Consider the following 13,114-nt stretch of genomic DNA (forward strand, 5'->3'; position numbering starts at 1 on the left):
ACATCAAATCTTTCAGATTACTTTTTTGAATATTTTATATTCATATAATTTTCTATGCATTTTCTTTAACCTTTAGAAACGCGACCTTGACCTGCCCGATGACCTTGATGGCAATGCCCAGCTGATCGATGTGGCCGCCCTGCAGGCGGGCGCCGTAAATGAAACGCAGTTGGCCCAAATTCAAGAGGTCTTCGGACCGGCGGATGGGGCTGGGAAGCTGGTCAAGCGGATGGTTCCACGTCCGGTGGACGGACTAGTGCGTCAGACGGACGACAAGCGGGTAATATCGCACGAGGAGATCAAGGACTACCACGAAACGGAGGACGTCAAGCATCACGGCGACTTTACTGATCAGGTGAGTCCCTAACTAATTTTACCTAAAGCCCCTTGATTCTGTATTTTAAATCAAGAGAGATTTAATTTTATGTTTTACTAGAATTCTGAGACCCTTTGGGAGCGAATATTGTACCTACTATTTAAATCTTAGGATATTGCTTCTGAATTTGTTTTTTTTTTCAATTTATATTAAATAACATCAGTTTAAATTTGTTATTTTCGTAACAGCTAAATTGCAGCTAAATTACCAAGTACTTATTTATAAGCTGGCTTTATTTAACACCCTCTAATTTGAGAGATTGATCAAGAAAATTCAATTTACTGCGAATTTAGCGGAAAATGTCTTCAAAACGATCGTGAATGATTGATGTTTTTGGCGGGGAGTAGTGGGGAAAGCTCCAATTTTCTTATTAGAAGGGGCCTGATGGGTTTAACCTCCACTTGGTCGTCGTGGAACTACATGTAGCTCCCACTCCCGACCTCCGACCCCCCACTGTGGAGTGTTATTCATCTTCGGGCCGAGCTTCAGCTTAACCATATTTTCATCTCCATCACGAGTGGTGCTGTGTGGTTCGGTTCGGTGGCTCATTGTCTGCACCACTCTCTGCTCTGAACAAGAAGAAGATCACCCAAGACCGGTTGGGTTAAACGAAAACAGGAGCGGTTCAGCTTAAGAGATAGGTTGCGAACTCAGGCACTACATTAAAAAAAATTTTCATATAAAATTTTAAAAATACTAAGAAAAGTCAGATTAATGTCTGAATTGAATTAAATTAAATTAAATATATTATCTAAAAAAATTTAAAAAAAAAACGTTCTATCATCAACTAAAATGATAGAGTGAAAAATGTTTCTTCAATTATAGAGTAACTTGTAGTCAAGAACACCTAGTCAAGAACACCAAGTAAACATAAAATAAATCATTCTTTATTTTTCCAAGTGTTTACCTGTGTAATCGGAGACAGGACTGTGTGGACAGGCCGAACCGAAAATTGGCGTAAATAACTGAAAATCAATTCGGCGTGAAAAGCAACAATGTAGCAGCACTGGCTAGTTGGCTTTTTTTTATTGTTGTACAGTGCACTTTCCGTGTAGTGAACAAAATCGTTATCTTTTGATATTTCGTATAAATATAAAAGAAAATGAATTTTGGTCCTTCGACAGGCTACAAATTTATCGATTTAGATATGTGGAAGCTGCGATTTTAATAACACACCGTTCACACTTGTGAGTGTCAACTGTGTTTTTCTCTTTTTTCTTCTTCTTTTTGCTGTTGTTGTTTTTTTCTGCTTTCAAGCTCATTCGAAAGTTATTGGTGTTGTTTTTGGAGCTGCATCCCGCTGTCGTCGCTGCCGCTGCCTCGGCCGGCGTCGCAGTCGCTGCCTCAGCTGGCGCTATGCTTCTGCCGATTACTTTGCCTTTGGAGCCGTCGGACGATCAGTTGCCGTTGAGCGAGCCAAGAGAATACAACTCGGATGGCTTTTCGCGTCTCCACTCGCCGCGCGTCGCCTTGATGTACTGTTATTTTTCTTTTTTTGCATGCTTTGAAAGACAATCGGTGGAAAAATCACGTTAATCGCTGATCAGTTATCGGTATTGCCACTCTATCTCTCTTTCTCCACGGCTGTGCGTTGTTGTTGTTGTTTTTTTGTTTACAAATACAAACTAATATTAGTGAGTGTTTAGTGTGTGTGTTTGTGTGCGGCTTAGTTTTTGTTTTAATTTAGTTGTTGATGCGTGGGCCGTTTTGGCCAAGTTAAGCTGGTAGATGGTGCAACAGAGATTAGAGCATCGATAATTTTGTGAAGAGAAGAAGAGTTAGCGGAAGAGCAGAGAAGAAGGAGAAACACAAGGAGGAGCAGCCCCAATTTGCATAATTATCAAGGTGCGATATGTTCCAATACTTAATGCTATAATTAAGGCCGTAAGCATCCCGAAATTTCCTCCCCTAAAACAAATGATTCGACGGGGTCTTATGGGGGGAACCCAAAAGACCAACTTAAACCGGTAGTTGGCAATTAACCAAGCCAAAAAGGTAATGCCATTGAAGATGTGGTGGGGCTCTTGTTGTGGTCGTTATACGGACACTTACAAGCCATCAGAGCTGTCCCTCTTCTGTACCCTAAAATGGTTAGAATTTTGAAATGAATAATTATTAAATAAAGAAAATAATAATTAATTAAAGGCTTTAAATATTCTTAGATGATATAGTAGTGATTACTTTCTTATCTCTTTTATTGTATTTAAAAGATATAACGATTACAATATTAACAGAAATATTTAGATGTTTTAAATTTTTGATTTCTTATTTGAGACCAAGATTACGTAAAAATATATTTATTTAAACTATAATTAATGTTATTATAATAAAATAAAAACTTAAAGAACTTAGTTAAATTAGAATTGCTTTGCAAAGTATTGTTCCTACAAATATTAGTTTTTTATATACCTTTAAGTTTGTCTTTAACCACTTCGGTGCTATAATTCCCAACTGGTTCTAGCTTCGAATGCATCTTGATATTCTTTTTAATTCCCTAGAGTTCATTAATTAGCTTAGTTAACTAAAATCTCGTATTTAGTTCTGTGAACTTAGCTCCTCGATGGTTAAATTGTGGTCAACACTGCAAGGCATACACACTGGGGATGAGCGAGAGAGAGAGACGGGCAGAGGCTGGGCAGAAAGAGAGAGGGCGATGGGAGTGCACACTCTCCCGAAGGCGAAACACTAAGGCTGAAGAAAAAAAGCCAGAGCAGCTGGCTTTAGGCCCGGGGCAGTGGTAGACCTGTTCTGAGCCAGGTTTAATCAATAGCCAAAGTGCGCGGCGCGGCTACTGCTGCTGCTGCTGCTGCTGCTCCTTTCTGCTGCTTGGCTTTCTTGGATTCTAGGCGTGTCTGCGGCAGGTCCATGAACCTAAGATACAGATATACACAAACACTAACCCACCAACTAACCAACTAACCAGCCAAACACCAAACACCAAACCCCACAGTGCGAGATATACATAAGTACACAGCACATTAAATTCGTCCATGCCACACTCAGATTCAACTACAGCTTCAGATTCAGAAAAGTTTTGTGGAAAGCGACCACAAAAAGTGTTTGGAATTTGAATTTAAATTTTGTATCTCTCGGTACGTGTACTTCTTTTTGTCTCAGCTCAGCCGCAGTATCTATGTGACCACGTAGCGCTCTGTGTGAGTGGGTACGGGTACTTTGCTGGCCGAAAACTCGTTTCGAGTCTGTCTAGGTGCCTAGGTGCCCCCACATGCTAAACCAATCCAATCCAGCCCAAACAACTCTAATCAGCAAATGCCAATCAGCAGCAGCAGCAGCCGGCCCGAGTTCCAAAGGGGTCTAGAAAGGGGGCTCCAAAGGCGGCTTAGACTTAACAATTCACGCAACGGAAACGATAAACCCCAAACCTAGACCAAGTATCTTTCCCAGCTTGGCTGGCCACTGCACAACTCCAGCCTCGAATTTGACTTTAACTCCAGCTTCAGGTCTCCAAACCCCAAAAACACCAGCCTCAACAGCCGTTTACACTGGGGGAAATAATGTGCACTTGAAATAACCGCAGGCTTTGGGGTTTTTCACATCTCAGATGATACTACAACTTCTATGGGGTTCTAATAAATATTTAATGATAAATTTGAGTTAGGAAATTATCGATACTTTCGATATTTTCACAATCTTGATTCGATAATATCGATGTATTGATGTGAAATCAAATATTTAATATCGAGAAATAGCAAACTGTCGATATTTTTCCAAGCTTTATGATAAATGCAAAAAAATTGTAAAATAATGAAATATATAAGAAATAATATATCATAACATTATTTCATTTATAAAGGTTCATAATTTGAACTAATGCCGATTTATTGAATTTCATAGTTTTTTTTTTTGCCTTCAAGATTGGTATTCTAATTTCGATGTGATCACTTTGACCAATGATAAAGCCAAAAGCAAGTTGACTTTTCGCGACCCACACAAATGACCTTTGATGCTATCTGCCGGATCTGTGAAGAGGAAATCGCCTTTGGTTTTTGTTACCGTGTAGACATCATTATCATATGCAGGCGCGTTGGCGTTGGCCGCACACTAACTGAATTACAATAATAATAATCGATCGAGAGCTCTACTCTGCTCCATTCCGCTCCGCTCCGCTTCGCTCGGCTCCTCAGCTCGGTTCATTTTGCCTCAGTTCGGAGAGGTTGAGCAACTCCCAAGGCAAACTGGTCTTGCTTGGTCTTGGTCGCTGGGTCCAAGCTATCCACTCCACTGTGTACACAGGGAAAAAGGCTAAAACAATCCATTGTTGTCAGATACAAAACAATATTCAACAAACAGGAGATACTAAAACCTTGGGAAGAGAATATATCGAAACTTTAAGAACCTTTCCTTGAAAACATGTTCCTTAATCTCAATTAAGCTTATAGGTATCACATTTTAAAACTAACTCGATCATTCATTGAAAAACAACTCAATAGAGACGTCAGATTTGATGTGTAATCGATTTTTTAAGCCAAATTCCAGCCATTCTTTACGGGTTTGAAATTTGTATACAAACCCGAAATTATGATTTTATAATAACATTTTTAACCTATCAAAAGTGACTTGAAATTAGAGCTTGAAAGAATATCGACAGTTTGCTATTTCTCGATATTTACAAATTATCGATATTGTCGATATGATTACAATATCGATACTATAATACTTGAAATCGTATTTAAAACAAAACGATCTCACATAAGACCAACGTCTAGTTATTACTGAAATTTTAAATAGGGCTAGACGGTTTTACAATTCATTTATTTCTCACTGTGTACCCTGGTCCAATACGCTACCTCGACCACTCGATCCACTGCCATTTCATCCCGCCCCCTTTGGCTGCCTTCACAAATTTGCTCATTTCTCTTTTTTCCCATTGCGATTTTGCTTTGTTTTTCATTTATTTTCTGCTGGCTCTGGCCACTTGGCCACTTGGCATGCCAGGCCAGGCAACATGGCCAGCGAAATGTCCATTTGAATATGCTGGCCGCAACATGAGCGCTGCATACGAAGTATGGGGCTTAAAAGTACCAGTTGGAGTACGAGTATGAGTACTTAACTACCACCAGGCCCTCCTGCACCTGGGAAACCCTCTTTTCCAGCCGCTTTTCGTTGGAATTCCAATTCCGTTTTGGGACTCGGCCAGGTGAAGGCAATAAAGCGAATCAAGATAAATCACAACATGCGGGAAAAGTTGTCAACGCACTTGGGGTTTTTTAGGATTTTGGTGTGGGGTTATTTGGTACTGGAAAATTGCTTTTAAGATTTAATAATTTGACTTTTCTAACACGCCGGGTTCAAATCGATATGCGCATGATAAATTCCTGGTCAAATTGATATTAAATAAAAGTTTCATGGCGACTTAAAATTACATGAGTGGGAGTCAAAATTGATACCACATAACATCAAATTGATCATCGTTTTATATCAAGTTTTGTTCCTACTTAGTTAAATAAAAACAGTGCAAAGCTAAGAAACACTTTAGGGAATCCAATAAATGCTATTATAATTATGATTATACATCAAAGATCAAAACACTTGACGAGCCAATATGCTCGGTGTTCCAAAGCATACAAAAATGCCCGCCAAGGTGATTACGGTATTTTTGGTCAATGACAAATAACTTGACAATGCCAAAACCAAAAGCAAAATCATCGAAATGGGGGATAAGGGAATAAAGGTGAAGGGGCATTTGTCCCCCGCTCAAAAGTCCAAGCTCTGCGTCAGCAGCAACGTCATCGATAGATATTAATCACCATTCGATCGAAGAAATCTCCCCTCCATCGTTTTGTTGATCAATCTTTTTTGAAGAGATCAGCGCAGAAATAAAACCAACACTCGAAAAGCCCCAAACTTATCAGCATATATGCTTGCATATTTCGTGTCCAAAGGGGTTTTGAGTTGGGATTAGTGGTTTTTGGAGGGGGATGGGTAAATAAATATGGCTTAGAGCCTGACTGACCATCAAGTTTCTGGCTGAAAGCGAGTGAGATGGAAAAAAGCAACTGGCTGAGCAACAACAAAACACTTTCTACGCGCGTTACCGTTAACGCAAGGTCGTCGACAAACAAAAAACTAAAAAAATAAACAGAAAAAAAACAACAGGTTCAGGGGCGGAGGAGCTGAGTGAGGGGGGGATCGACATGGGGGATCGACTTCGGCTTCGAATGACGAAGACGAAGAGATACTACAACTCTTTAGCTCTTTATCCGCTGACCAGCGTCACCCAGGCGTGCCATCTGCTCGTCATCCAAGAAATCCAAGATGCGATACCCATTGCGATTCGACCTTGAGCTGTCCATGCCGAAGCAATCCCTTCTGCAATCCCCCTACACGGGAAAAAATCAGGCTACCTAGAAAGTGATAAGAACAAAGATACAAAAACTTTACTTTCTATAAGCAGATAGTTTATTTTAAATCTTAGAACTATAACTGCTATCCTAAATAAAAATAAAATCTTTAGCTTTACCAAACGATTATTAAACTTAATATTTTCAATGATAATTTTCTTTAAAAATATTTATTTCATTGTCAGAAATTTAAATTTCTTAACACATTAAAATATATCTTATCATATCGTAGCATATTGCATGCCAGTTAAATATTAAGCAACTTTAAGTTACATAGGTATTTTTTACTGTGTAACCACCTCACCCCATTTCCCCCCATTCTTGAGTCGCATTCTTGACTTTTACCGTTACCTCAATGACGTTGCCCCATCCGCAGCGTTGGCAGCTCGAAAAAGTAAGTGGATTGTGGATTTGTTTTGTGGTTTTTCGCTGTCTTGTCTTGCTCTGAATACTGAATACTGAGGCGAGGAAGGGGCGTAAGGAATAGGTGCTGCCCGGGGGGCTAAGGGGGCTAGGAGCCCCCCTTCCATGTGCAGTGACTGCATCGCTGGAAAATTATGCAACCCTTTTCTGGGGAGTGGAGAGCGGGGGGAGTGGGCCGCAGATGATATGGTTTACCAATTGGGAATCCGTTAAACGAATCTGGGATAATATGCTAGAGAGTAATACTATTTTTATTCCGGGTTGCTATAGAAAACTGAATTTGTTTGAAATGGATTTCTTTCCTAAAGCTTTATCACTCCTTAGCGATTTTAAAGAATTTTTGAAAAATGCAATTTTGAATATCTAGCTAACATTTCTTTAAGTTCAAAATGATATGTGAATTTCAAGTTTTTTTTCTAACTTATATTAAAATAAATTAAATTTATTTATTTATCATAGTTATATTCTTAATTCAATAATCTTATTACCTATTTAATATTTAGTTTTAATTTATAACTAAATTAATTTAGCTTGGATTTCTTTTCTGAAGCTTTATGACTCCTTATCGATTTTAAAGAATTTTCGAAAATAGAGAAATCGAAAAATACAATCTCCAATATGTAGTTTACATTACTTTATTTATTAAATATTCATAATGATATGTGAATTTTCAGTTTTTATACCCTTGCAGAGGGTATTATGATTTCAGTCAGAAGTTTGCAACGCAGTGAAGGAGACATTTCCGACCCCATAAAGTATATATATTCTTGATCAGCATCACAAGACGAGTCGATCTAGCCATGTCCGTCTGTCCGTCCGTCTGTCCGTCCGTCTGTCCGTCTGTCCGTCCGTCTGTCCGTCCGTTTCTACGCAAACTAGTCTCTCAGTTTTAAAGCTATCGAAATGAAACTTTCGTAAAAGTCGTATTTCTATTGCAGGTAGTATATATGTCGGAACCAACCGGATCGGACAACTATATCTTATAGCTCCCATAGGAAGGATCAAAAAAAAAAAACGTAAAAAAAATCTAGCTTCGGTGTTTTTTGAAATTTTACCTTCTACTCTTGGGAATATTTTTTTTTATTTATTTCTGAATTTCGGTTTTTTTGTTTTTTAAATCGGATCACTATATCATATAGCTGCCATAGGAACGGTCGAAAAATTAAATGGAAATTAATGGGAAAAAATTATATCTTTGTTGGTTTTTATTACATTCCCTTCTACTCTGGGATATGACTATTTTGAAATATTTCCAAATTTCGATTTTAATTTTTAAAAGATCGAACTACTATATCATAAAGCTGTGATAGAAACGATCGAAAAATTAATGTGAAATAATAAGAAATTTAAAATTTTTGCGATTTGTAAATTAATAGAATGATCTGCAAGGGTATATAAGCTTCGGCTTGCCGAAGCTAGCTTCCTTTCTTGTTTTCTAACTTAAATTAAAAAATTCAAATAAATTCAATTTATTTACTAAAGTTATATTCTTAACTTATCAATACATATTTTATCCTATTTAAGATTTTGTTTTAATTTAAAACTAAATTCCTATAATTTGCTTCCCCCTTTGCAGACCTACGTGAACGCAGTTCGCGACGGAGTCGAGGACCTCGAGGCCGTCCTCTGTTCGCCGGAGAGCCAGCGACAGTTGGTGCCCCTCGGACCGCAGGTGGTGGCCAATCGGAGCAAGTCCCGCAAGACCATCGACTCGGAGGACACGCAGAAGCGTTGCCTGGCCCAGGAGGACGGCACTTTGGTCACCGAGAGTCGGCGCACCACCGAGCACGAGCTAATCCTCGACGACGAGCTGCCCGATCTTCCAGCTGCGAACTCCGATGAACGCGGACTGCAGCTCCAGGTGGGCGAGCAGGTGACCACCACGGCGGCCAATCAGCGGTTCTTCCGCCAGCGGGACGAGCAGCATGTGGACGTGCTAGCCAACGGGCGGCTCCAATCCACCGAGATGCGCTACGCCGCCGAGACCACGCAGATGGACAAGGACGGACCCGCCGATCTGGAGCGACCGGGCGACTGGGACAGCCTCTCCGACCGGATGCGCAAGCTTCGCCGCTCCCAGCAGCAGCAACAGAAGGGTGAGTCTAGCTCTTGCTATCCTTCATCATATAGTTTAAAGATATCTGTCTAATTTAAATTTTATTAGAATTTTTAAAGCTTTTCCTATACTTTGTAAGAAATTTTAAAACAAATTTAATTTAACCCATTTTATTATACCCGTTACTCGTAAAGTAAAAAAAAACCGCTAGATGGCGCTACTTTGACAATTGCATATCTCCATCTCCCTCGCACTCCCTTTAGCTCGGTAGTTTTTCTTTTCTTTTAACTGATTGTTCTATATTCAATTTGACATATTCAGTTTTTTAATCGATGACATCAGATTAAATGATTCAGCCCGAAACTCGTTTTGATTTCAATAAAATATTGCATAACTTGAATAAATACAATCAATTTAAGATAACAATCGAAGATGCAAAAAACTTAAAGATCGAAACGTTGTAAAAATTTGGGTTCAAATGAATCTTAAAAAATAATTAATTTTGTTTAACATGTTTTACTAAATTACCAATGTAAAAAAAATGCAGAGATTATTAAGAGTATGTTTAATAAAAAATTTTGTTAGCGAGAAATAAATTAAATTAAATTTTTTTGTTTTTCAAATATTTACTTTATGTTTAGAGCTTACAAATAAAATAAAACACATATATTTCTCGCATAAAATGTTAATAAAAATCTATTCTATAAATTAGAATATCCTAATAATATTTAATTTATACTAAAAACCTTAGAGAATTGTACAATTATTTTTTTATTTTACTTAATACATTGCCTAAAAATTGTTTTATATATTTTAAACTCATTGTTATATATTATTTTATATTATATAAATTGCAGAGGTTGCCCTTTTGGCGGATCGCAAGGATGCGCTGACCAAGCGACCCCTGGACTTCGATCGCGAGGAGGAGACGCGCAAGGGCGAGACGATGAAGTGGCTGGAGTCGCACTTTGGCAGCGAGTCCACCGCCTCCAACGATTCCCGCGACGACGAGGCCGATGCGGAAGCCGTGGAGCCGACCAAGAAGAGCTACTTCAATGTGACAATCAAGTCGCAGAGCCAGCCGCAGGCGCATGCGCAGCACATCCATGCCCAATCGCACCTGGCCACCCAGCAGCATGCGCATCCGCAGCACATCTCCCATGGCCACCACCCGCAGACGCTGCCCAGGAGCGCCGAAAGGGAGAGGGAGAGGGAGAGGGAAAGAGAAAGGGAACGCCATCCCACAGCCGCCACGCTGGAGAGGAAGCCGCCGGGCAACTCGGCCGGCGGTCGCTCCAAGTACTTCCAGGGCATCTCGAACTGGTCGGAACGCAAGGATCCCCAGGGATCCCCGGCGGTCAATCACTTCTCGTCGCAGGCCTTTCGCGACGATCTGCAGGAGACCATTCGAAGGAATGGGCTGAAGAAGAAGGTCAGCGGCCCGCCTGGTTCCAGTCAGGGATCCCTGGCTTTGGCCCAGGAGCAGCAGCAGCAGCCCAAGGACAGCTATGTCAGCCGCGAGGATATACTGCAGCAGAAGCGCCAGAGTCTCTCCTCACAGTTCCTGGCCCGCTCGATGCGTGGCTCTCGCGATGCCCTGGACGATTTGGAGGCCATACCGGGACCAGGACCTGGACCGGGTCCATCTATAAACTCACCGCGTGGCCCCGAGGAACCGTCGCATAAGAGAGTAGCCTACGGTCATCGCAGCGGCGCCATCAACGGGCATGCGGTAAACGGAGGAGCGATGACCAATGGACGTGGCAAGAGCTATGAGCCAGCTGCTCAGCCTCCTCCTCAGCTGCCCACCGCAGTTCCAGTTGGAGTTCTAGAGTACAGCGGCAATGGCGGTGGCAGCCAGCTGAGCCTCAATCCGCGACCCACCGTCCCGCAGCGACGACGTGCCATCGAAAAGAAGCTGGGCGAGCACAGCCACAGCCACAGCCACCACTCATCATCCCACACATCGCATACGGGCGGTCATCTGCCGGCAGTCAAGTCGCAGGCTCCGCTGCCCTCGCAGGTCAGCCAGCTGGAACCGCCGCCGGACTACTCGCCGCCGCCCAGGAGTCGCAGTCGCTCGTCCTCGCCGCAGGTGGACTACCTGATGACCAGGTGGGTGGATATATCCATTTTATTTTATATTATTTTTTGAAATAATACAACAAATATTCCAATTTAATAGACATTCATTGCATTGGAATATTTTTTTGTTTATTTATTTATTTATTCTCTGGTTAAGATGAATATTTCTTGTATAATGTAAAAAATTAAGATTTTTAATATACATTCAGTAAATTAAAATATTTTTTGTATTACTTAAAACAATAAGATATTTATTTTTAAATAATAATTACCCCAGAAATATTGCAGTACAAAAGTAAATGCGGAATTCACACTTGGGAATTAAAGCGAATGCAAAAAACAGAGTCTGTGACGTCATCAGAGGGCTTTACGACTGCAATCTTTTTTTATATAATTTTATTCATTTAAAATCAAAGAAAGTTTTTTGGATTACCTAATTTCATACATATTTCAAGTTCATTCATATTAATCAGCTGGTTAAAAAGTCACCTATTTAAATAGAAATTTAAATGATTTTTTAATTATGGATTTTTGAGAAACCTATATTTTTATATTTCGTTATTTCTTCATGCGAAATAAATTTAAACAGAGATACATCAGATTTATAACACTTAATAAATATTAGCCCTGAGTTTTTAAAAGTTAGCTCACTAAATAATTTTATATATTTTTTAAGGCAGGAATAATTTTATACCAACTCCAAATAAGTGAATATTTTAAATTAATTCAATTTTGTTCTACTTACAAATATTACTAATATCTAAACTATACTTTATTCTCCCTTTAGAGATGTGCCCGCCAGCACGATGACCCTCAGCCGGAAGCAGCAGCAGCGCACCCGATTCGCACCCACATCCAGCTATCCGCCGGCAACCGGAGGGGCAGGCAACCTCCGGCCACCGGGCGCCACCTCGGCCTCCACCTCGAACCTGTCGGCCATGAGCGGAGGTCACGGCGGAGGCAGTACCTCCAAGTCCAGCCGCATGGGCCAGGCGATTGGCAATTCGCTGCGGAAGCTGGTCAGCAAAATCCGTTCGGCCAGTGCCGAGCGAAAGTTTCGAATGAAATCGGCGGCCAGCAAGTCGCGCGAACAGTCGCCCAGTCCGGGACACGATCCCCGGGGTGGAGGAGGAGGAGGAGTGGGTCCACCGGTGACCACCTACCAGCAGTACAATGTGATCGATGGGCACATCGGTAGCCACGATTCCGAGGACTCCAATAGCGATAATCAGCGGCGCAGGGAGAGGGAGCGAGAAAGGGAGCGCGAGCGGGAAAGGGAGCGGGAAAGGGAAAGAGATCGAGATCGGGAACGGGAAAGGGAGCCTCCCAAGCAGGAGAACCAATCGCGTTTGAATTTCAAGCGCGCCGAGTCCGCGGATCCCCAGCTGCAGCACCTGGAGCACCAGGCCATCAGTCCCAGGCAGCGGTACTACCTGGGCGAAGATCCCTACTCCAGCACGCTCTACGGCAAGGAGAATCTCTACGAGCGACGGCCACGCCAGCGGTAAGGAAAAAAATTGATAAAATATCAGATTGATAGTTGTTCATATCATTTTGATATGAGTAAAGATTGTGTTTATCTTATTTTACATTATTTGTTCAAAAAATACTATATTTGGTATTTTATATGATATGATTAAATATCAATTTGATATGTTTGAGTCATAAATTTCACATAAATCATTTTAGATTTTTATTGATATGAAAAAAGGCAGAATTGACCCTAATTCATAAGCAATATGATATGAAATAAGGTAGAATTAATTCTACCTTATTTCGTACATAATATGATATGAAATAAGGTAGAATTGA

The 13,114-nt window shown here is 40.8% G+C and overlaps 1 protein-coding gene across 7 annotated transcripts in view; it reads left to right on the forward strand.

The window, feature by feature from the left end:
- chas (chascon) overlaps window positions 1-13,114 on the forward strand; it is a 29,923-nt gene that overhangs the window by 14,872 nt on the left and 1,937 nt on the right. For all 7 annotated transcript variants that reach the window (XM_070219239.1, XM_017140591.3, XM_017140595.3 and 4 more), the window contains 4 exons: window positions 77-355; window positions 8,738-9,257; window positions 10,075-11,332; window positions 12,090-12,806. In XM_070219239.1, the coding sequence (XP_070075340.1) occupies window positions 77-355; window positions 8,738-9,257; window positions 10,075-11,332; window positions 12,090-12,806 (2,774 nt within the window). The remainder of the gene's footprint in view (window positions 1-76; window positions 356-8,737; window positions 9,258-10,074; window positions 11,333-12,089; window positions 12,807-13,114) is intronic.

Source organism: Drosophila takahashii, chromosome X, assembly GCF_030179915.1.
Source record: "Drosophila takahashii strain IR98-3 E-12201 chromosome X, DtakHiC1v2, whole genome shotgun sequence".
NCBI classification, from domain to species: Eukaryota; Metazoa; Arthropoda; class Insecta; order Diptera; family Drosophilidae; genus Drosophila; species Drosophila takahashii.